The sequence below is a fragment of the Lissotriton vulgaris genome, chromosome 6, assembly GCF_964263255.1.
Source record: "Lissotriton vulgaris chromosome 6, aLisVul1.2, whole genome shotgun sequence".
In the NCBI taxonomy this organism is placed as follows: domain Eukaryota; kingdom Metazoa; phylum Chordata; class Amphibia; order Caudata; family Salamandridae; genus Lissotriton; species Lissotriton vulgaris.
Window position 1 is genome coordinate 601,712,230 of NC_141694.1, and position 23,819 is coordinate 601,736,048.

At 45.0% G+C, this 23,819-nt stretch overlaps 1 protein-coding gene across 1 annotated transcript in view; it reads left to right on the forward strand.

The window, feature by feature from the left end:
• USP45 (ubiquitin specific peptidase 45) overlaps nucleotides 1–23,819 on the forward strand; it is a 2,087,971-nt gene that overhangs the window by 1,585,904 nt on the left and 478,248 nt on the right. Inside the window, exon 11 of the mRNA XM_086926622.1 lies at nucleotides 11,373–11,464. Within this exon, the coding sequence (XP_086782748.1) occupies nucleotides 11,373–11,464 (92 nt within the window). The remainder of the gene's footprint in view (nucleotides 1–11,372; nucleotides 11,465–23,819) is intronic.

The following is a 23,819-nucleotide window of genomic DNA, read 5'->3' on the forward strand; positions in this document are numbered from 1 at the left end:
CCCTTGCTATGTCGTAGGTGGCCCAGCGCCTTGGTGTCCCATAGAGGTGTAAGTTTTGTTATGACACCTCCCCATTTGAGCTTCGCCTGTGCCTTGTGCCATAGCGCCACTGTGTGCCTCGTCGGGCCTATTAGTTTTGCTGCCAGTCCCTTGTGGTATAGTGGGGCCAGTAGACTGTGTGTTCCCAATTGCGCTCTGTTCGCAAGGTATGCCGGATCGCCCTGCGGGGCATGTAGCCATTGGTTGAGAACCTTGAGGTGCGCTGCCCAGTAGTATAATTGTACTTTCGGCAGGGCTATCCCACCGTCGTACCAACCGCGGACGAGCTTCACATGTGCTATACGAGCCGGGCGATCTCCCCACAGTAGACCAGTTACTTCAGCCGTCACTTTACGGAAGTAGGAAGGTGGCACCAGAATCGATGTATTTTCCAATACATAAAGAAAGCGTGGCAGCGCCATCCTTTTAAACAGCGCTGCCCGCCCCAGTAATGTCAGAGGAAGGGCCTTCCAGTGTCTCACATCAGCCCTCAGTCGAATGAGCGATGGCAGCAAGTTCAACTCATAAAAGACCTTGTCATCGTGGGTGATGTGGATTCCCAGGTATCGGAAGGAGGTGCCCGCCACCGCCAATGGGCAGCTGGCAGGAATTCTCGGCAAGGGGCCCGTAAGTTCGTAAATGACCGACCTTGTCCAATTGATTGTGTAGCCGGAAGTATGTCCATGCTTGTCACACAGTGCCAGGAGTACCGGAATACCCCTTTCTGGGTCCGACAGATAGATTAGCATGTCATCAGCAAAAAGGGAGACTCTGTCCTCCCAGCTTTCTCCCCAGCATATTCCCTTCAATAACGGGGAGGCTCTGATGGTAATTGCCAACGGTTCTAAGACCAAGGCGAATAGCAAAGGCGAGAGCGGGCATCCCAGCCTTGCTAATGATATCTCGCGAGAGATATGCCCGTTTGCTGTCACGTGCGCCGCCGGTCCTGTATAAAGGAGCCGTATCCAGGAGATAAATTTGGGGCCAAAGCCCATGTGGGCCAACACTGTGAATAGGTATTACCATTCCACCATGTCGAACGCCATCCTGGCGTCCAACGACAGGATGGCTGCCGGTTCCGTCAGTAATGGGACTCGCGCCATCGCTCTGTGCACTCTGCAGAGGTTCAGCGCCGTACTCCTATGCGGCATAAATCCCAATTGATCTGGATGGATCAAGTGCGTGAGGTGAGGCATCAGTCTAGTTGCCAATACCTTTGCTAGAATTTTGGCCTCAACATTAATAAGTGATATGGGGCGATATGATGCGCACTCTGTGGGCGGCTTGCCCGGTTTCGGAATCGCCACAATGGTAGCAATACGCTGGTCGAGGGGCAGGATCCCTTGCTCCAGGCTGTCTATATACATAGCCAGTAGGGGTTTACTTAGCGTTCCAGAAATTGCCTTATACCACTCAATAGGGATCCCGTTGGGGCCTAGGGCTTTACCGGAGTGGAGCGCATTGATGGCTAATTGTAACTCCTCTGGTGACAGATCAGCTTCCAGTTGATCTACTGCTTCTTGTGATAGGGTCTGAGTCGGTACATCCTGGAGAGCTGTCGTCGCCGCTCTTGATGTTATCTCGACTGTCGGGGTGTATACCTCCTGGTAGTGATCGGCTAAGGCTTCTACTATCATCGATGGGCACGTGTGCAGCGTCCCGTGGGAGCCCTGCAGTTGTAAAATATTCCTATTACCTCCCTTCTTTTTATCCAACGAGGCCAGGAGTTTACTCGCCTTATCGCCAATGTCATAGACTCTATGTGCTGTCGCCGCTATATTCTCGACTGTCCGTCGTCTCATATGGTCATCATGGAGCTGCTGGCAGAGTTGGAGTGAATGCAGCGTGTCCTCCGTCGGGTCCGCCATGTGGGCTGCATTTGCCCTACTAAGTTTTAACTCCAACTCCAGCAGCTCCCGTTTTTGTGTACGCTTATGCCCCGCTATGGTCGTGATGGCCTGCCCTCTGAGAACTGTTTTGTAGGCTTCCCACAAGATCGTAGGTGACGCTACTGAGTCCGCGTTTTCTGCAAAGTAGTATTGGGTCACCTTCTCTAATTCCTTACGTATGGGTGGTACCATGAGATAGCCTGAGAAAATCGGGTATATTCTTTTGCGAGCCCTCTCTGAGCATGACAAAGTCAATGTGAGCGGAGAGTGATCTGATATGCCCCTAGGTCTAATCTGTATATCACCTATGGTAAGGAGGCTGTCGCCCAGTGTAAGGAAATAGTCAATACGCGATAGACTATTGTGAACTGTGGAGTAGTAGGTGCACTGTTGGTCCCCAGGGTGCAATTGCCTTCAGACGTCCACCAGCCCCTGCACTTCCAAGAACTCACTGAGTCGGGAGGGACCCGGGGTCTGTGTCCGGACCGGGAATCTATCATGCATGTTATGTGCCACTGCGTTGAAGTCACCTCCTATAATAAGTTCGCCCTCTGGAAGCCTTGGACGTCCTTTTTAGTGGTCTGTATCAGTGGCGGTCCGTCCATTGGGGGCGTTGGGGCGTTGCCCCACTAGCCATGGACGACCGCACTTGCATTGAAAGCCAAGAGTATCCTTCTGATCTGTGCTGTCTGCAGCTGTCAGCTCAGCTGATGAAAAAATAAATCTGAGCGCACTGTGCGCTACCAGCCCCGAGACAAGCCTGACACAATCCCGCCTCGTAGGAAGTGGGCCGTGGCCGGGGGGCGGGGCTGCAGTGGAGAGAGTGACAGGCAACGCACGCACAGGCAGAGTGAGAATAGCTGAGACAGTAAATAAGTAATGCGCATATGGGATCCAGGAGTAGTAAAAACTTCGACTGGCCCGCGCATGCGCACAGTAGACCTTCCCTCCCCCCCCCCTCTCGAGACACAGGGCACAGTCAGGCAGGGATCCGGGCCCCCGGTCTCATAAATGGGCAGAATGTATCCTGCTCGTAGCCCAATCCTGGCGCAGTGTTGCTTTAACGCTGCGCCAGGATTGGCTGCTGCAGCAGGATGTGTCCGTGCGTTGGGGTTGGCTGCTCTGCTGAGGGGCTGCACTGTATGGCCAATCACCATATTGCTATCCAGCCATGTCGAGGTGATTGGCCATTTTCTACGCTGTCTGGAACGGCACCGCGCGTGGTGAAACCCGGCCAGAACACAAGAACAACTCAAGTAAAGAAAGTGAAAGTGCAGAGTCTGTGGAGAGTCACGAAGACAAGATGCGTGACCACCAGTCGTCCTGACCTTCGTCGTGTGCTCGCAGCTCGCCAGTCCGGAGTCTGATGGTAAATAAATATTATATTGCCCTTTCGCTGCCCTTTCAGCTGGTCAATTGGGTTGTTACATCCAATACAAGAGAACAAAGCAAGGGTACCCACAAAGTAATGTTACGGTGTAATTGACCCGTTTACATCATTTCTGCTATTAGATTTATTGTAATACACTATACACATATATAATATCTCGACCCTCCGTGTGCTTCTAAACTCCCCTAGTGGGGCACGTATACGTCTCACATTACACATTTATCTTGTGCTGTTTTACACCTCGGTCGGTCCTCCAGCTCTGTGATATCCACCACAGAGCTTCAACAAACATCCCATAACTGAGACAATCAAAGAGGTTTTATAAAGCACCTGTGCACTGATCCGCCATACAAACTGATAGCTAGCCACTGAAACATCCCGGGGTTCACACAATGAACCTCTGTACTGACCGAACAGACCAGTGACCACACGCCATGGATTTCAGGACTGAACATCCAAAGAGCCCTCAAAAGCTACCTGTTTGTACCTGTGTGCACACTGCGGTCTTTCCGTACCGAGACATCCACTGAGCTCTCTCAATGCTCGTCAACCTCACCTACAAAGTACAGATATGTGCCGTACCCGAGCTGCTCCGTTCACAAGAATGTACGGACGTAAACATACACAAGGTCACACATCAACTGTACACGTTGGTATTCCAGTATTGAGACAGATATCCACCGAGGTCTCAAAATACTTCCCTTTTCCCTCCTCACGTCCACTTGCTAAGGTGTGTGTATAGAATTCACAGAAGGCACCTCCACGCTGATTGGCCCTTTCACTCTCATCTATTATTGTGGCATTGGCACTGGCAGGGCTCTTCCATTCTGTCTCTAGGTTGAAATTCTTAGTGTACTTTCAATATATTTCTGAATCATCCACAAAATTCCCAAAATTCAACTCTATCAAAAGCTGTAGCCTGCCCAGTTAGTTGTATCTCAGTTCCAAGCCATCCACTCCTGCCATAAAACGTAGTGAATGAACTGTGTTTTAATTGAAAGCTGAAGAAACAGTTGAATGCTCAGGAGATTGGCATGCTTGCTTGCAGAGACTCATGTGTATCTGTGTGGGGCAGTGCTATTCTGGCTGTACCGTGGCGCTCAGCGAGTGTTTTGCCTAGTGCTGAGTTTGTGATAGGTGTGATAGGCCCTGGTGGGAGTACTGGGATGGATGAGAGTGGGAATGGAAATATAAGGTTCGAGGGTTTATATTTATTTATTTTTAGATATATTTTCCGTTTTATACAGCGCGAACTCGGCCAATGGACCGGTATTGGTGGGTTTATGTCAACACGACACCACCAGTTACATTACACAAGGTCAGATTTTGTAAAAAAGACACGGAGAGATTAAAGTGATTTACTCACAATCACAGGATGTTGAGCTGATGTCAGGACTGAAACCTGTTTCCTCAATTACAAAGTCGGCAGCTCTGGGGTATAGCGCCTCGTCATCTCCGCAATAGTGTGTCTGCTTCTAAGTTAGGTGCTCGCCGCTAATCATTTGATCAGCTGCAGGTTATGGCCAGAAGGCAGAGGGTTCAAAAGGTGTAGCATTCCTCTCCACCCCCAGGATTCATCGGAGGAGGGTGGGAGACGGACCTCCGCAGCCGCTGGCACACGCACCCAAGTGTTGCATCGGCCTGAAATTTGGGTGAGAAGTCAGTGACAACAAACGATTTGGAGCACAATGCTTGACGTATCGTGATTAGTGATCTAAAAACATGGTGTACGTGTTCCACCCGAGGTGAGGTGAGTTTGCACATTCTTACAAGGGTAGTTCTGGCAACAGACCGAAGCGTGCACTCTCTGATGTCCTCTGCTGCAGGTGGCAACAGTTATCTCTTAAAAGTCAATCACTCACACCCTTGCATGTCCTGTACAACAGTACAAGCTTGAACATTTGACTAGCAAGCGAGAGGTGGAGGTCAAGGGATGGCAGAGAGCTGTCACTGCCGCTGTTGCAGCGGGCATAGGGAAGGCAGGTGGCACAAGCATTCCAAGGGCAGGAGTGTGAGGGAAAATAAGAGGCAGAGAAGGGGGTACACTAACCAAGAGGAGAGGCAGGAGTCAGGAGCAAGATGGAAGGAGGCAGGAGGCGGCTGTGTGTCTGACAGTTATTTGTCTGCATTATAAAAGTGCAGTACGACAATGTTACGCCTCGCCACTTTCAAATGTCACCAGCCGCCACTGGTCTGTATCATGAATGGGGATGATTTCCGCATCAGTATGCCCGTCCCGCATGATCCTGAGGTGAAATCTGAATGTACTATCATGTGGTAACCCCGTCTGTCTAATGCCTGACTAGCTGGAACCACCAAATGCGTCTCTTGAAGAAAAACTAGGGCGGGACTCAACCTTCGAATACTTTGCAGGACCAGCCCCTGCTTAATCTTGTCTCCCAACCCCCGCACATTCCAGGACGTCAATTGTAGTGGTGCTACCTGCCCCGTGCGAAGTTCCTCATCTAAGGTATCAGCCTGCATGTGGTGTGCCATTCCTATCCTGCATTGTAAGACTTGTATGCATTATGGATTGCGACCTTTGTGCCAATCGAGGTTCAACCATTGTGATGGTATCTTCGTGCCCTACCCAATCATCATGAGTCAAACATTGAACAAAAACTGGAAACGCCCCCTTCCTGAACTCCCTCCTCCCTTCCCCCCTGCTATACGGACCTGGAACCGCCCGCCCTCCAACTTGGCAGAGTGCTTAACCCATCCCCCACACACAATATACTTGCTCGCTGAGGCGAAGGACTCTCCGGAGTTGGCGGCCTCTCTCACCCTCCTCAGATGCCCTCAGCCCAGTGTCCAGTGGCAGTCCGTTAGGCATTTAACTTATTCGTTTTAATGTCTTGCATTCACCGGGTGGTGAATATTCCGCATCAGCATCCTCGTCCACACCTTCCCTTATTGGCGAACATTCCTCCATGTCACGTCCTAAAGCCTGAGAGTTCGGATGATTTCCTGTCCCTTGGTTCCTTGGTGTTCTACTCGAATGGCGAGGCTGAGTGGCAGGCCTCCATCCTTCCAGCCAGTCCTGGGCTATCTCCGGAGTGTCAAAGAACCAGGTCTTGTTGTCCGCCGCTATTCGGAAACCTGGCTGGAAACAGCATCGAGTATTGAATTTCTCATGCTCTCAGCTCCTTCTTCACATCTAAGAACGTCCTCCTGCGGCGAGCGACCTCCGCCGTATAATCCGGAAAGAAGGCCAGCGTAGAATTTTGGATTTTGACAGGTGGGGATACTCGCGCCGCCTGCAAAATGGCGTCTCTGTCCCGAAAATTGAACAGCCTGGCCAGGATTGGTCGTGGAGCTGCGCCCGGTTTTGGCCGCCCCCTCGGGACTCGATGTGCTCTCTCAACGGAAAAGAAGGAGGATAGGCCCTTGGGTTGGAGTTCCGTTTTTATTAGTTCCTCCAGGTAGAGGTTCATTGCTCTACGTGGAGGAACTTACCCTCGGACTCCGAAACCCCAAGGATCCTGACGTTGTTTCTCCTGGAGCGCCCTTCTTGATCATCCAGTCTCTCTCGCAGCATCTTATTCTCCACCGTCATCCGTTCCATCGCCTTCTGGAGCTCCGAGACGTCCTCCACCAATGATTTCGTAACCACCTCCATGGAGCTCACCTTTTCGGACATTTTGTGGAAGTCTGCCCTGATAAGAGTGATTTCGGTAGAGATCGAGCCCACCGTTGCTTGTACTTGTGTCAAGGCCCTCATAACGTCATCCAGTGTTGCCTTTATCCCACCTGCTCCGTCTGTGGATTTGCCGGCGGGTGTTCTTCCTTCTGTTGGGGAGGAGGTGCCCTTGTCGCAAGCGTATTTATCAATACGGGTCTGTGTGGTGCCTCCTTTTGAGCCCCTGCCCGCCATGTTGGCTGCCGCAGTGTCTGGCTCCGATTGCCATCGTGTTTGGCCCCCGTGTGGTGACGCGGAAGAGGATTGAGAGGGGTCTGAACCAATTTGTTGTGTATCCAGGATGTGGCCCACCACTCCCCTACTGCTCTTTCAGTCAAATCGTACACCCTGCTCATTCAGTTGTTGTTCGGCAGGCAGTGTAGTGACATAGTCCGGTTCCTGTGGTGATATTATGCCTTATTTTCAGTCTGGCGGGGAGTGCTATCGCTGTGGTCTCCGACTTACGGGTAATTCGAAACTGTCCAGTCTATGCACCCTGTGTCGAGCGTACTGCCACCTCCTTCACTGACGATGGCCCCTGTGTCATCCTTGGGAAAGGCCTTTCTGTGCGCCTTATATCTCCGTTGACAACTGGTGTGCAGGGCCGGTAGTTACTACTATGCACCGGATTCGCCGCCTCCCAGGTGTTCACACTGTATCTGGTTAATCCCAAGGCTGATATCACACAGTGTAGTCGGTCGCTGCAGGCGTTCACACGCAAAGTTATGTGGGGGCTAGAGTGGAGTCCAGCTTGTGGGCCGTCTTCTAGCCGCCGCCAGCCTCAGTGGTCCGATCAGGTTGGCAAAGCCGCCCGCTACTCTGTATGGGGATTTACACGTCCCGAGGCGGTCATCAGCACTTCGTGTTCCCCCAATGGGGCCCGTCGGTGGGTCGATGCATTCCAGCGCTGGTGGGTCTGGGCGGTCAGCAGGCCGCTGCAATTCCCCGGCGCCACTCACCGCGGTTTTATATAGCTCGGGACCACTCAGCAGCGCCGCTGGAGCCAACCACCATCAGGGTGTACAAAGTCAGGTGCCCGCAAGACTCGATCACTCCCCTCAAGCCGCTCCTGGGGGCATTTAATGAGTCGGTGGAAGGCTCTTCAGGCACTTTGCCGACTCCACCCGCGTGTGTCTCTGCTGTCCTCTACTGGGGCCGGATGCCGCCCGGCTCCCGAGGTGGTTGTGGTGTGCAAGATGGCGGCCGCTCCTTCCCGCAGCCAAACTTTCCTGCACCACAACCCGCAGTCCGGCTGTCTGCAATTGCGGTGATACCCACGCTTCCCTCTGCTATCGATTCCGCTTTTTCTGCGTGCTCTGGTTAGCGGTCTTGGTAGTTTGTAGGGTCACCGCAGCCTTGTCCCACACCAACGGAGCGCTTCCGGCGACTCCCGTCCAGGGTCGCGCCACTTCCGGTAGGTCGCCTCAGTGAGGACAGCCCCTTGATCTTCGTAGCTGCACAGGCCTCAGATGCGACTTACTGGAACTTCTCCACCCGGTGTCGGATTCTTACCGGGGTTGTTGCCTTCGACTCTGCCCGGTCCTGGGCGTCGGGCCCCTCCGTTAGAGATCGTAAATTGGCCGGATAAGTGAACGGATGTTTGGAGAGGCCGCTCTAACTACAGAGCTCGCCCTTTATGCTGCCGCCATGATCGGCTGCTAGCCACGCCCCGAGTGATCGCTCTTTCTCAGTTGCAGTTGCTAAACTGTGGAGCACACTGCCCACCCACATTGCAGTTAAACCTTTCATGTAGCCTTCCGTAGGCAATTGAAAACATGGCTTTTCTCTCTCCCGTGATTATAGCATTTCTGGTATCTTTTCTCTGCAGTTGTCTACTCACAGTGCTAGCGCTTTCACACATTTAGGTATAATGGTTTTATAAATATTATAAATACAAATACCTGACGATCCCAGACTTCCTTTGGGTACATAAGGGCACACTCCTTACATGACTTGGAGTTCTGGACTAAAGCCAAACACCTCTGTCACAGACATCTGTTTGCGACAGACCCTTACAAGGTTTAAACCCTGTAGTTTTCGGAGGGTGCATGTTTCCCTGCCCCTTGAGAAACATTTTGAAAAGATAACTTGTCAACTGATAAGAAAAAGTTAGGAGATAGCTCTAGATTCACATAGAAAAGCACAGAAAGAAAGGAACTGATATCAGCGCATTTTGGTGGCGCTTATATGTCACACCATCCCACATTTCCAGGGTGGAACAGAGTTTATGCCAAGCTATATGATGCAACCTACCGGGGTGGAGGCTATGCTAAAACATATTCCGGATCCAGTCTGGTACCTGGGGGTATTCTCAAGGTGAGGAATATGCTGTTAGAAGTAACCATCACAAATGTGCATATGAATAACACATGGCAATTAACTCACCTAGCATCTTAAGTGGGAAGATCACACATATGTTACAAAGCGTAGGTTGCAGTGAAATCCCAAAGAAAATGGAAACTTTTTTGTAAACAAAAGTGCTCAGATTAACAAAGTATGTTGTTTGTTCTAAACTAGACATGTTCAACTTCAGTGAACGTGGAACCCCATTGGACACAGTCTATCTGTCAAAATTTCCTCTATTCTGTTCTAGCAGTCTCCCACGAGGAATGTCTCCCATGAAGTTCCAAAGTATAAGCAGCAGAAGTGGTGTTTATTGTAAAGATCATAATATAAATCATCCCAATTAACAAAGTTACATGTGAGGTTGGAACTTGTGTACTCATTTATGACGGACATTGGTTTTATATGACCCGTCATTTTTTCATTCCCTCTCAGGTTTTGGAAATGCCTCTAAATTTGCAGCTTGCCAACTTTGGAGTGCGGGTTAGCCTCCATAATTGAGCAAAAGTGCCATTCGGGCCAATTCTGAAATCAAGGTTTTATTAAACTTCAGTGGAACTGCAGTGAGTCTTTATAGCCTTATTGTGTGGAAAATGAGCCATCACTGTATGAAATTCTGTGACTAAAATAAAATGTTTGCACAGTTACATTGTACTTCATAAGACGAGCAAATACCAGAATCGCAAATGAAAGTTCCATTTTGTTTTGCATGTTAACACAGCTCTCACCAAGGTATGATCTAGAACAGAACTATCCAAAGACGTTTTTCGGTTGCATTTTCTGTTTTAATATTTTGGCCCAGCCATAGGTTAAATATATTTAAGATCCTGCTAAAAATATTCCTTGTGTTTTTAACAAGTCCTTTCCTTTTAACATCTTGAAGGTCAGTTCATATTGTTTTGCTTTAACTTGAAAAAAGATACATTTAGGTTTTTACGTTGAAGTTCCTTAGCAATTGCAATATATTATCAATTCATTTCTAATGTTTGGCTAACTAAATTTTGTGACTCCAGTAAGGCACATACATTAATATGTATATGTTGTAATTCAGCATTCTGGCTGTATTCCTTAGTTTGTTCAGGTTTATTTCTGTGCTAACCCAAACTGCAAATATGCTTTTGCGTTAGCACACATAGCACAAATTCATAATCTTAAATAGCACATTTCGTCCCTCATTCAAAGGAAATGTTTTCGACCTGATTTTCGATGACTGCATTACATGCCTTCCACCCAGTCCTAAAGAATAGTCTGACCATTTTGCATTCCCTTTCTACATTATGCTTAACTCCCTACTTCTATCAAGTAAACCACACACACACACACACAAATGCTAGCCAGAGATACAAAAAAGTTTACATTCTCTTAAACTGAGGAACGCCACACGCATTTTAACAAGATTGACCAACTCACTAAGTTGATGATGCAACTTGGGTAGCATATGAACTAAACTAAATGAGCCACTCCCACTTCAGCATCGTGGTTTGCATGGCTAGCTGTCCTAAACTGGATGTTGGCTTTAGTGTAGTGTGTGCCTTTGTTACGTCTGATGTCGAAGCAGTATGGCCCGTTTGTGACTTTGTTTCTCGCCGGAGCTTTTCTATTCAGTAGATTTCCTAGTACATACACAGTTACATATCCTCATTGCAGCTCAGTTGAAAGGGGCAATCTTGTTATTGACTGTAAAGTGATGAAAGTCTTTGTAAGTCTTCCCGGTGTTTGTGCGTACAAATCTATTGCAAAGCTCTTCAATTAACCAGTAACAAGATAAGCATTGCAAAAAGAAGCACAATATTTAACAGTCTTGGAAACAATTGGGATCTCTAACTCAAAAATATTTAAATGAAAATTACCATAATATTTTATTTTTTAGTTTGAGGTTTCAAGATTCCGGTGAACCGATGTCCATATGTTGTTCATGTTAAAATAAAAGCGTAGTGCCTGGAAAAGGTTCAGTTGTTGTATCTATACAGAATTTCTTGTTCAGTCTACAAATTGTTTGTGACCATGTTTCAAAAAACTTTTATAATTTCAGCTTACGGAAGGGAGGGTGTGAAAATGAACTTCATAGATCGAATTTTTGTTGGTGAATTGACAAACACGATCATGTGTGAGGAGTGTGAACACGTAAGTAGTTTTTGAAAACATCAGCTGTTATTTTTAGTTGAGGTTTTACCTCGGGTCTTATCTTTTTCCTTTTCATTTGTTCGGTTATACAGTCTGTGTCAAACATTTTCAATAATGTGTTACCATTGTGTGTCAATCTAGAGATTTAAGTTTGTGTTCTCTCAAAACTTGCTGTTAAAGCTAATGTCAGTTATAATTCAATCGAAGAGATGGCAGAATGGTTTCAAGAGATACTGTTAAATTATTGGCAGCTCACACAAATTATTTGTGCAAACCATCTAAAATTAGACAAACCATCAAAAGTCTATGTTGAATTACGGCAGGACCTTCATGTGTTAATTATGGAAAATTTGCTACATCCAGAGGTCCAGCCCTCACCGAGCAAAACAGTCCTTTCAGAGGCGTTGAAGAAATAAAAAAGAGTTGCAATTGGGAAGCTTGGAAGTCCTCGAAAGGCAGGATAATTACCCTTTAGAAAATAACCAACAGTACTGTGTCCAGACACTTGTGAAACTTCAGCAAAGCAATTGTTTACAATGGCAAGGTGTAATGTGCTATCCATGGTGAAGAAAATGATTAAATAGAACTTGGCAGTGACCGAAATCTGTACCTATCACTTAAACCATTTATAAAGAACACAACATTTCCTTTTGATGTGCCCCAAGTATGAAGCGATTAGTAAAATAAGAATTGCCCATAGGCTGAAGAGAATATGAGTAAGAAACACTGTGACTGCAATGTTGCTTTCTTATGTGACCAAGATCCCACTGTTACAAGCGTGGGGGATTTCATTTTAGCTATGGTCTGTAAATTACATGCAAGACTCTATAACCCTTAGTATCAGAATTATTTGAAAAACTGTGCATCACATCTGAAGGTGTATGAAAAAATCTGACAGATATTGCCTGGATAGTTCATCTGACATTTTATTCATAATGCAAAACAAGTTCCAGAAAAGTCTAGTTCCCAAGGAGACAGAGTTAGAAAGGGGGAGGAATAGATCAAGAATGATAAGATGTTATAGAGCACAACAGCTCTCCTGAGAATGATTTTCCATAGTTCCTTAATCGTAAAGCATCAATAAATGGCAATATTTTTTTAAATCTCTATTAATATTGCCAAATTGTATACAGCTGGAAATATTTATTGTTTTATTTAATCATATTTCACTGTATGTTATACTTAATCATTATTGTTTTATTCATACTGCCGATGTTTTGTTTTATTCATACTACAGTTATCCTTGTGTTTAATAATTTTTATTTGGAGAATAAAATAACATATGCACAAAATTGCAATCATACATAATATGATAACATGTCAAACAAAATCCATAGAGAAAGCAAAAGGCGAAAAGGCTAAAGTTAGAGTATAAGAAAGATAAGAGTACTAAGACCTGGTAATTGAAAAATGATGAGCTGAGTGTGAAAGAAAGTTTGTAAGAGGTTGCCAAGCTAGGTCAGGTTTACTTTTTTGGTGAAGGCTAAGAGAAGGGACAGTGTGAATTATGTAACTGTAGAAAACAAAATTCCACGAAGTAAAAACAGATAATTTGGAATAGTCTTTCTAGCAAGACAAGACTAGTTTGAAAACAATTGCAATCAAAAGGTTGATTAAAAGAGGCATATTAGTAGAGCTGTGAAAATCATGAGATAGGGAGCCTAAATATATATATAATGGAAAAAGTAAGTGGGAGGTAACTATACAAACTTTTTAAAATATTTAAATCAAACTTATCCCATAAAGGTTTTCAAATAATGACAATGGAATAACCTATTAATTACAGAGCCAATTTCAAAGAGTCATAAGATGTAGGGGATTTGGGACTGAAACTTTGGAGATAATCCTGAAATAGGTTATATTCAACTCCTAATGAAGTTGGTAATTGATACTTCTCCTTTAGGAAATCAAAAGTAGCAATGTTGTTCTTGTTCCACAATTAATGCAAATGAAAATATCCTTTTTTTCCAATGTTTAAAATAAAGTGATCTAATATGTATCTTTATAAACTTATTAAACCAAATTAATGAGTTCATAAAACCATTTTTGGGGAGTGAATTTATCAAATAACACTATTTAACAGATAGTGATAATATTTTAAGATGGGGTGTTTAGAGATTTGGCTTCGATTGGACATAAGAATAACATCTTCAATTGAGACATCTCTGAATAAAGACCTTTCACAAGGAATAATACGAGGTATAAGACTATCATGAAAATCATATATAAAGGTACAAGGTTGTCTAATAGTAAATAGTAAAAGACTATTGGTATAATTTGAAATTTGATCTGGATCTTCAAATTTATCAAAGTAAGAGGATGGTTTGGAAATAATATAAATAAACTTTGCAAAATAAACTTCGCAAAATAGGCATCACAAGGGTGAGTATCTCCAGTACATAATGATTTATAAAAGGTTTGAAAGGAACTAGAAATGTCCGCAATAGCAATTGCAATACTATCATCAACTTCATTAACAATAGACCCAATAACTTTACTTTCTGTTTTACTTTTTAAATAGTTAACAAGCATATTTCCTGCTTTGTTCTGACCACAATGAAATTTGTACTTAACTCTTAGGACCTGATTACGATGCAGTAGGTAAAGGCTCCCATCCTCGGTCGGAGCCGTTTCTATGGCATTGTAATCTCCTGTTCGGATTCATTTCCGACCAACCCTATTGGATGGAGTTGGGCTGAAATTAATCTGAACCAGATTTCCGAATGGCTTCTGACAGACTCAGAGAGTCCGTCTGCCATTCGGAAAGCCACCTGTAATCCCAAGGGCGGCTTTTTCCGCCTGAGGGATTACAATGTCGGATTTTTAACAGTCTTTCTGTGCTGGCCTCTCTGACACAAAAAGGCTGTCGGAAGTTGGCTTTGGGGGCCCCCAGCAGGCCCTCATGGGTGCAAGCCGTCCGGGTGGTGGCGGAGGGGGCACTTATGGTGACCCACTGTTGATCCCTGCTCTCCATGGGGTGCAGGGATGAACTGCACCTCTTCTCTTTACACTAAGAGCATGCATTTCGGTCGGAAAGCATGCTCCCATTGTAAAGAATAGGAGTGCGACGAACAGTGTTCTGTTGCATCCTACTGCTGGGTTGGAACCGACAGTTAAATGATGTTGCGCGGACTCAGGTCCGTTCAACATCGCAATTGGGCCCTTAGTGGAATATTACAGGCATCAATAGTAGCAGTTTTACTTAATTCAATGTCAGGACTATGCAAGGATTATGCTTAACTTTCTGCACTTAAATCTCTAGCAGCCTTAGAAACATGTGCCATAACAAACTAATTTTCCCGGCAGCTCTAGGGAAAGGATATAACAACAACATTATCCAATGACAGTGTTGATTGCATATACCTCATACTGGGTGGTCACTTTCTAGACTCCCTCTTTCTCCAATGTTACTGCACCCAACAGATGAGTCTCCTTTATTCTTGTCTATTTCTGCCTCATGCGACGTTTTTGTTGCCACTGTGGTTTGTAATAATTTTATTCTCGTTCTGTAGCAATCGCTTATAAGTGGGGTACCTGTGGGAATGCTCACTGTGTTCCTTACACGGCCCCTGTAACTTTTACTTCGCGGTTCACCACCCACGGTTTAGTCCTCCAATCTCCAGGGGACTCAGGGCTGGGTTATATGTTAGGATTGGTGCTCCACTCCGGATGGTTAGTGCACACTGTCTCACCGTGGCCCACTTTGGAAGACAGTGCAACAACAGCAGTCCCTCCTGCAAATCGCCTTGCCGCCTAGTAGCCCGGAGTCTGACGTCTGTGGGGTTCTGTAAGCATGAATATGTTGCACAAGGCAAAACAATAGGGGCACTAACCAAGACATTTGATATACAAATACCCCCTGTAAAAATCAATTTGGTGTGCTGTGTCCCGAGGGCCTTGACCCCCAAAATGGAGCCCTTTTGTCTCTGATATACTGCTGGTGGCCAGCATCCCAACTGTTTAATATGCAGCAATTAGACAACTCCTATATGGAGGAAGAGGCTGTCTCGTTCTTAACATGGGATGAAGACTATACAGAAGTGGGGTACGCATCTATACATAGAGCAGTCAGTGCTGCTATGGCACCTCTTCAGAGGAAGATTCTGCAACTGGCCCGTAGTTCCCCCAAGCACCTCCCCCTTTAGGGAGAAAGACCCTATGAGACCTCCTGTGGTCTCAGAACCTCAAAGACACCTTGACAGCATACCAACTGAGGCAAGACAGAAAAGGAAACACCAGGGACTGGATCTCAGTGCCTTCAATAGATTTAAAAAAGCATTTCTGTCTCAATTCAACCGTCTCTCCTCCCCCTGCGGGATACGGTCACCAGCCATCAGGGACAGTAGTTTCCTCATATCAGTGGGGCATCACACCCCAGACCCCCTTAATGGGGATGACTTGCAAGCCGACTCCAATGGGGACATGTTTCCCTCTAGACCATAGCGACCTTTCCCTTACCCTATGGCACACAATAATGATCAAGCAACAGTGAGTAGATTAGCCCAAATCTGTAGGACATGCTTTAACCCGGGGATTTCCTACAACCCTGATACTCAGAGTGGGTGCCTGCTGAAAAGGTGGCAAAATATTTTGCAGGTTGCCTTAGGAAACTCCTTGATATAGACATCTGGAATTGCCTCAAGTTGGAAAGTCCGACCCTAGTTTGGAGAATAACGTTGCCCTTACCCCTAAAATGAATGTAAAATGGCCACTTTCCTTGCCAGGTACGTGTGGGACCCTAAATAGGGTACTCCCACCAGGACAAACTTCTTGACCTGGCAGGTCCCTTAATTAAGATCCTAGATATGGCTGAGGAAGCCAAGGAGTCCTTATCATTCATTCCCCTTGCATCCTCTCAGGATGAAGGGCGGTGATCTTTTTGGGAAATGCTAATACTGCGCATTTGTGAGAAAAACGCTGTTCACTTTTGCTCAATGTAAACCCCAAACTAGGTGACCTGGCCCTATCGGAAGTAGGGGTGGTGACTCAGAGGCCTGTGGGAGATCCCTTTATAAAAGAAATAGGGATATTTGATGAAACAACGCTCCAGGGAACTTTAACTGTAAGTCTTAACGCTTCTTCCCAACTAAAAGTAGTGGGCAGTCTCACAAAGTGTTTGCACAACTGGCGTGCACTCACTCAGACGTACAGTCATCTAGTCTGTCATGGGGTTCCATATAGAGTTCTATGGGTCACCATTTCAAGAACTTTGCCCACTCCCGCTGGTCTTCTCCCCTCAGGATTGCCAGCTTTTAGACAATGAGATGCCTGATCTTCATTGCAGAGATGACTGTCCATCCCCAGGGATTTGTGAGCAAACTCTTCCTGGTGGAAAAAAGAGACTAAGATCATTGCTTGTCATAAACATAAATGAGTTCAACAAATAGTTGTATTCCACCATTTGAAGATGGAGGGAATTCAAGGGATATACTGAGGGAAAAGATTGATGACAAGGTTGGACTTGAATTATGCCTACCTTGCCATCCCTATCTTCGCCCGCATTGCTGATTCCTCAACTTCATTTAAAACCAGCATGTTTATGAATGATCAACACTCCTATTCGGAATCTTGACGGCACTGTAGTGTTTCACAAAACTACTCAAACTGGTGACGGAGTACCTCAGATCCAGGGGTATGCGTGTTATAGTCTATTTGAACAATATCCTGATGATGGACCAATGCCTTAGGATTTTGGCAAGGAATCTAAAGTATTGCTGGATGTTCTGGGGTTCATCATAAACAAGTCAAAGTTGTTACTGACTTCACTGTGCAGCATTATAGTTTTATGCTTTATCATAAACTCCAGGGAACCCACATTGAGCTTCACATACAGGAAGTGGCAAAAATAAAGCACAAACTGCACAATGCACTGTCCAAGTCCTGAATGTCCATATGCCAAATCACTTTCTTGGTGGGCCTTCTTTTGCCATCCAATCAAGCTTTCTTCCCCGGGCCCTATGCAGGAGGAGGATGAAAGTCTTCCACCTCCTGAAAGGACTGACTTACCTGGAACTGGTCCCAGTCTCCCGAATGCAAAAGAAGAGATTCAATGATAGCTTATCCACATGGAAACATGGGACGGGAGGGCAGTTTTCAAACGCCAGCAGAAGTGGCTGGGGTGCTAGGCGTGAGGATATTTTCACAGGCAGAAAATGGTCAGTACAGGAATTTCAGCTATACATCAACTAAAGCTACTGGTGAGCTCATTTGCAGTTCAAAGCTGGACCAAGGTTCAAGCTCAATACTGTGTCCAGCAGAAGATAGACAGTGTCTCAGCAGTTTAGTAGATCAATCACCTGTAGTTAGTGCTGTCTGGTACACCCACTGTTCGCATTTAGCAGTAATTCTACTTGTTACTGATCTTAAACTTCTCTATTTTAAACATCCCAGTAGTTGGAATCTCCTTACCTCATTATGGGAATTTCCTGATTCCCTGGTCCACCACGAGCCATACGGCACGATTGTTGAGGAGGGAAGCAGGCAGTGGAGCACTTCCGGGAGGAGAGAAGACCGGCAGGTAGCGTTCTATTGCTTTAACTAGACACTAAGATATGAGGGCCATATGTACGCAGATGCGTTGGTAGTTAGTGACGTCCGGTACACCCTCTTTTCACATTTAGCAGTAGTTGTAATTTTTACTGGTGTTAAACCTCATCATTTTAAACATCCCAGTTGTTGGAATCTGCTTGCCTCATTCTGGGCATTTCCTGCTTCCCTGGTACGCCAAAAGCCACACGGCACGATTGTTGCGGAGGGAAGTAGACAGAGGAGCACTTCTGGGGAGCAGACCGGCAGGTAGCGTTCTAGTGTTTTAACTAGACACTACGATGTAAGGGTCTTGTTTACATGAGTAATCAGCAGGTGCACCGCTGGCTCGCCAAAGGTAAGCCCATCTGCACCCTTCTGGACTGGGCCTGGCGCCCGAATCCCAGGTTCTTGCAGTGGGAAACAGACAGTAAAGAAAATTGCCATTGAAGCTTTGGGGTAGGCAGGAGGTCCCCGCCTGCACTGCATTTTCTTTCCTGGACCTCTATGAGCAGCAGTATTAATACAAAGAGCACCTGTCTAAAATCAGGTTACATTCACAGGAAGATAAGTAGCTACCTCAAAATATTTAACAAACAATACAACTAAAATGTAGAAAACACAATTTACCAAACAATACAAATAAAATGTAGAAAACACAATTTATTATTTTTTGTAAAAAAAGAGAAAGAAACATAAAAAATACACAGATAATTACTTAAAAGGGACAGTGTAGAAATTACAACCTTATCCAGCTACAACACAATTTATAAAACATATTATTTTTGTTAAAAAAACACAAAAATGTACATAACTAAAATGGTGACAATCTCTACGCGCGTTTCGGCGAAAAGTCGCCTTCTTCAGGAGAGCACCAAGATGTTTCTAAAAAAACAATATAAGTTTATCAGAGACAACAAAATGATACAATTGCAATACATGAGGTAGCGACTGATGGTGCAAGTAAGTGATAGACTTCCAACCAAGATTCATGAGCAGCAGCAATGTGACTTCTCATGTGGCTTTCATATGAACTATTCTCCTGACAGAGACTGAGTATCTAACAAATAGGAGGGCAAGTTTCAAGTGATCCCAATACCGGATAGAACCAAAAGGCATAATACTGCCCATATTTTAGAGGAGAAACTTAATGGTTTCCTCATAAACTCACGTTGACTCATAAAGCATAAATTGAAGTGTGTTGTTTTCTTGGCATCATGGGATCCTGACTGGGCCTTTATTACTGAAACCTGGGCCAAAGAAGCTTCTGAACCTTATTTAGTGGATAAAATTCCTACAAATTACTCAATTATGAGGGTGGACAGGGCCTCTCTGCTGATTGGGGGACTGGCTATTGTGTTCAAATCACATTTTAAAATGTTTGATGGAATCTGGATTTGATCTTAAAAACACATGAACCTTTCTATTTTAAACGTATTCTCTCAGCTACTTGTGCATTTGAAGGCTTGCTGATATACAGACCCCCAGGACCCAGTCCCCCTTTTTTAAAGGAGCTAAAATACCTAATTGAACCTTTTTAACTAACAAATGTTTTACCATATGGGCGATTTCAATTTCCATCTTGAAGAGAACAACCACCAAAACTCACTATAACCTACGTAAGTCCTTTTGAGTATGGGAATGACGCAACAAGAACCTGCTCCTACTCATAAGGCAGGTCACACACTAGACTGTATTTTTGCTAATGATACTTAGCTGTCTCATCAATCAGTTACACCCCTTTGCTGGTCCAATCATAGCTCAGTTGCTTTTTCCTTTACATCTTCATCCTCAGTCAGCAGCAGTTAACCCCTCCGAATCACGACCTGGTTAAGTAGCTGGAAGGGGATGACAGTTGAAGCCCTGTCTAACACCTTAGACATCATACCTATTGAGATCTCGGAGGACCATAGATAAGGAGGCAGAGGCATTTGCAGATTGGCTGGAGATGGCAGCCAACAAGGTAGGCCCCCTTAGGGTACTCAAGCAAAAATGACTCTCTCCATCAGCCCCTTGGTATAATGACAGACTCAGGATGCTCAAGCAGGCTGTCGCCAACAAGAGCGTATATGGAGCAAAACCCAGGAAGAATGAGAAAAAATCACCTATAGAAACCAATTCAAGGAACATAAGCTAGTTCTGACTGAGGAAAAATCCAAAAATTGTACAAAAAAAACTGAAAATGCTGCATCTGCCAGAGAACTCTCTAGGGTAGTTCAACAGATCTCCACCCCTCTGGTTACTGGAGTGCCTGAGGGCTCACAACTATTCTGTAACCGGTTAGCTAATTTCTTCCATGCTAAGATTGTAATTTCTTCCATAAAGGATTTGAAGCAGCCTCTAACTCACTTATGTAGCCAACCCCAACCAGAAGGCCTCAATTGGCATCTTGGAAGACTTCCGAGCAAACAGATTAGGAGCCCAAACTAATGTCTGTTTTCCCATCTCTTACCCCTAAGATGCTGGGACAATACCTTCTTATCACGAAAACAGGGTCTCCCCTTGAAGCCTCTCTGCCTGCAGTTCTTCATCTGGCTGCAAGTACCATAGCCTAACCTCTTTCCAATTTAATGAACAAAGTGATTATCTCCGGATGTTAGCCCCGGAGGTGAAAGGATGTAATTATTAGGCCCCTCCTAAAGAAAACTAACCTGGATGGTATAGACTGTAAAAACTATTGTCCTATGTCACTGCTTCCATGTGCAAAAACAACAGTTGATGGACAGAATGCAGAACAATGTCATACATTCACCCCAGTACAGAGATCTGGGCCTAAATCCATCGTTTTTTTGCTCACCATGCCATTCCAGTTTGAACCCAGCCATATGCAAATCAGTCTTGACCCTGTGCCCCATGGGAACAGTCCAGTCGGAACTGCCAACTGCCAAGCCAGGTACCCCTGGACTGGAAACAAGCATCCAAGGACCGGTTTCGGGCTTTCAGCCTGGATAGCTTGATTCCAGTGGCATGGAGAGCACGGGACTCACGTCTGAGCATACCCGTCCCACTCGGGGTGACAAATCCATGTCCAGCAAAGATTCTAGAGAAATATCTTAATATCCACCTGAAGGAATTTGAATTTGCAGAACAGCAGGGCTGGCTGGGCAACTCACAGTTCGGTTTCAGTCTTGACCCTGTGCCCCATGGGAACAGTCCAGTCGGAACTGCCAACTGCCAAGCCAGGTCCTCCCTGGACTGGAATCAAGCATCCAAGGACCGGTTTCGGGCTTTCAGCCCTCTTCAGCCTGGATAGCTTGATTCCAGTGGCATGGAGAGCACGGGACTCACGTCTGAGCATACCCGTCCCACTCGGGGTGACAAATCCATGTCCAGCAAAGATTCTAGAGAAATATCTTAATATCCCCCTGAAGGAATTTGAATTTGCAGAACAGCAGGGCTGGCTGGGCAACTCACAGTTCGGTTTCAGGAAACATCATGGATGGAAACTGCGCTGATTTCAGCCACAGACTGCATTAGGTTCTTGTGGATGGAGGATAAGTTGTGGCACTGATGCGCCTCGATCTTTCAGCAGCGTTTGATACCATCTCAACTCTGGTGTTGATGGAACGTCTCCCAGCCCTGGATTTCACAGATCAAGCCCTCGCTCTACTGTCCTCCTTTCTATGGATCGTTCACAGAGGGTAAAGCTACAGCAGTTCTACTCAGAGGTTTTCTGTCTGCCATGTGGAGTGCTGCAGGGTTCCCCGTTTAGCCCCATGCTCTTTAATCTATATGTGGCATCCTTGCTGCCATAATCCAGGCATTTGGGTTGAAGCACAGATCTTTGTGTCAATCGCCAAGAATCTATGCTCCATAGCAGAAATCTTCTTGCTATGCATGTCAACAGTGGCAGACTGGATGGGTCAAAACTGTCTAAAGCTTAATGGGGGGAAAATTGAGGTGCTCCTTTTTGGCACAGGACCATTGAGCTAAACTAGCAGCTGGTGGCCTGACATTCTAGGTACCTGCCTCATCCCAGGGAAGAAGGATAAAATCTCGGAGTCCTCTTAGACATGGAAATCAATCTTAATGCCAAGGCTAATCGCACGATGGAAACCTGCATCTGGCTCATAAGGATTCTCAGGAAAATCTTACCACTTATTCAATAGTCAGCACGTACGCAAGTTGCCTTAACCCTAGTTATGTCCAAGCTGGATTACTGTAATTTGCTATATCTAGACTTCAACATGAGCACCCAGCACAGATGCCAAGTGGTATAAAATGTGCTGGAGGAGTCGTTTTTGATATTCCCAGGTGCCAGTCAGCCGCCAGGGAAAAAGAGGAGTTACATTGGCTCCCTATCAGAAAGCGCATTATGTTTAAACCACTCTGCATAGTGCATAAGGCCCTTATCCTACCCAGTCCATCAAGAATGAAAAATATGTTTTGCTGGGATTGTCCAGGGAGAAACATGCAATAAGCGCATCAAAATCGGATCATGGTGCCTATAACCAAAAAGAAGAAATGGGGTGACATAACATACTAATCAGTTAAAAAACTGTGCTATAGATTCAACAATGTATATAGGGAGTTACCCTTTCTAGCAGGAAAAGGATTGGGTCAACAATCTAACAAAAAGAGGGTTCCTTCTCCTGGAAGTCAGTAATGCTTAGGATCCCAACTGGGGGATGATTTGCAAAAAAGGATTGGGTTGCAGTGTTACAATGATTACCAAATTTACAACTCAATATGTATGGACCATAAAGATATCATTAAAACCATGAAACATACTTGTTGGTTAAAACATTTTCACACATTTATTAGAATAAGTCTTAAATGGTAGTATCTACAGATCATATACACAATTTTATTCACACATTTAAAAAAGTTTTCCAAGGAATAATTAAAAAACATTTAAACCTTCACTGATTTGGTACTTCAACATAAACATTACATAATCATATTCATACTTATCATGTCAGTGGTGTCTTTTATGTAGGCCGGTTGTTCAGTGACTAGTGGTTGGATGAACTTATCCACATATTTGCTAAGGGGTTCAGTCAATGAGTTGAGGCTGGAAACTATCGGTCGCATAGGTGGATCATTGATATCTTTATGAACCTTTGGCAAACCGTAAATTGCTGGGATGGTGGGTGTTTCGTTATTTAGAAAGTCAAATTCTTCTCGATTGATTATTCCATCCTCCTTGGCCAGGAGGAGTAGGTTTTTTATGAGTTTCCCTAGATCATGCCACTCTTACATATTTGATTTTGCATAATGGTTGGGATTATCAAGAAGAAGGTTCATTCTCCTCTCATAGTCAGATGTTTCTAATACGACTATACTCCCACCTTTATCTCCTTGCTTAATGGTGATCTAATCGTTTGCCTATTCATGTTAAGAAAACAAAACTAAAACATGGACACTAGACTAGTGATGATAATAATCCACTATATTCACGCTAAAGAAATGAGAATATAGTAACGTACGATCTGGGGTTGCTAAGTGTTCGGGGTTACCAAATAGAAGGACAATAGTTTAAATATGCAACATAAATCTAAGTGCAACTGTGAAAATATCTGGACCTAACGAGATGTATTATGATACGTTTTTTAGAAAATATTAAGCTGTGAACGAGTCCTTGAAGAAGGTGCAGAATAGAAAAAAGCACCGAAACGCTGCGTCGACAATTTCGTTCTTGCAACAATTCATTGTTTTATGAATATGATTATGTAATGTTTATGTTGAAGTACCAAATCAGTGAAGGTTTAAATGTTTTTTAATTATTCCTTGGAAAACTTTTTTAAATGTGTGAATAAAATTGTGTATATGATCTGTAGATACTACCATTTAAGACTTATTCTAATAAATGTGTGAAAATGTTTTAACC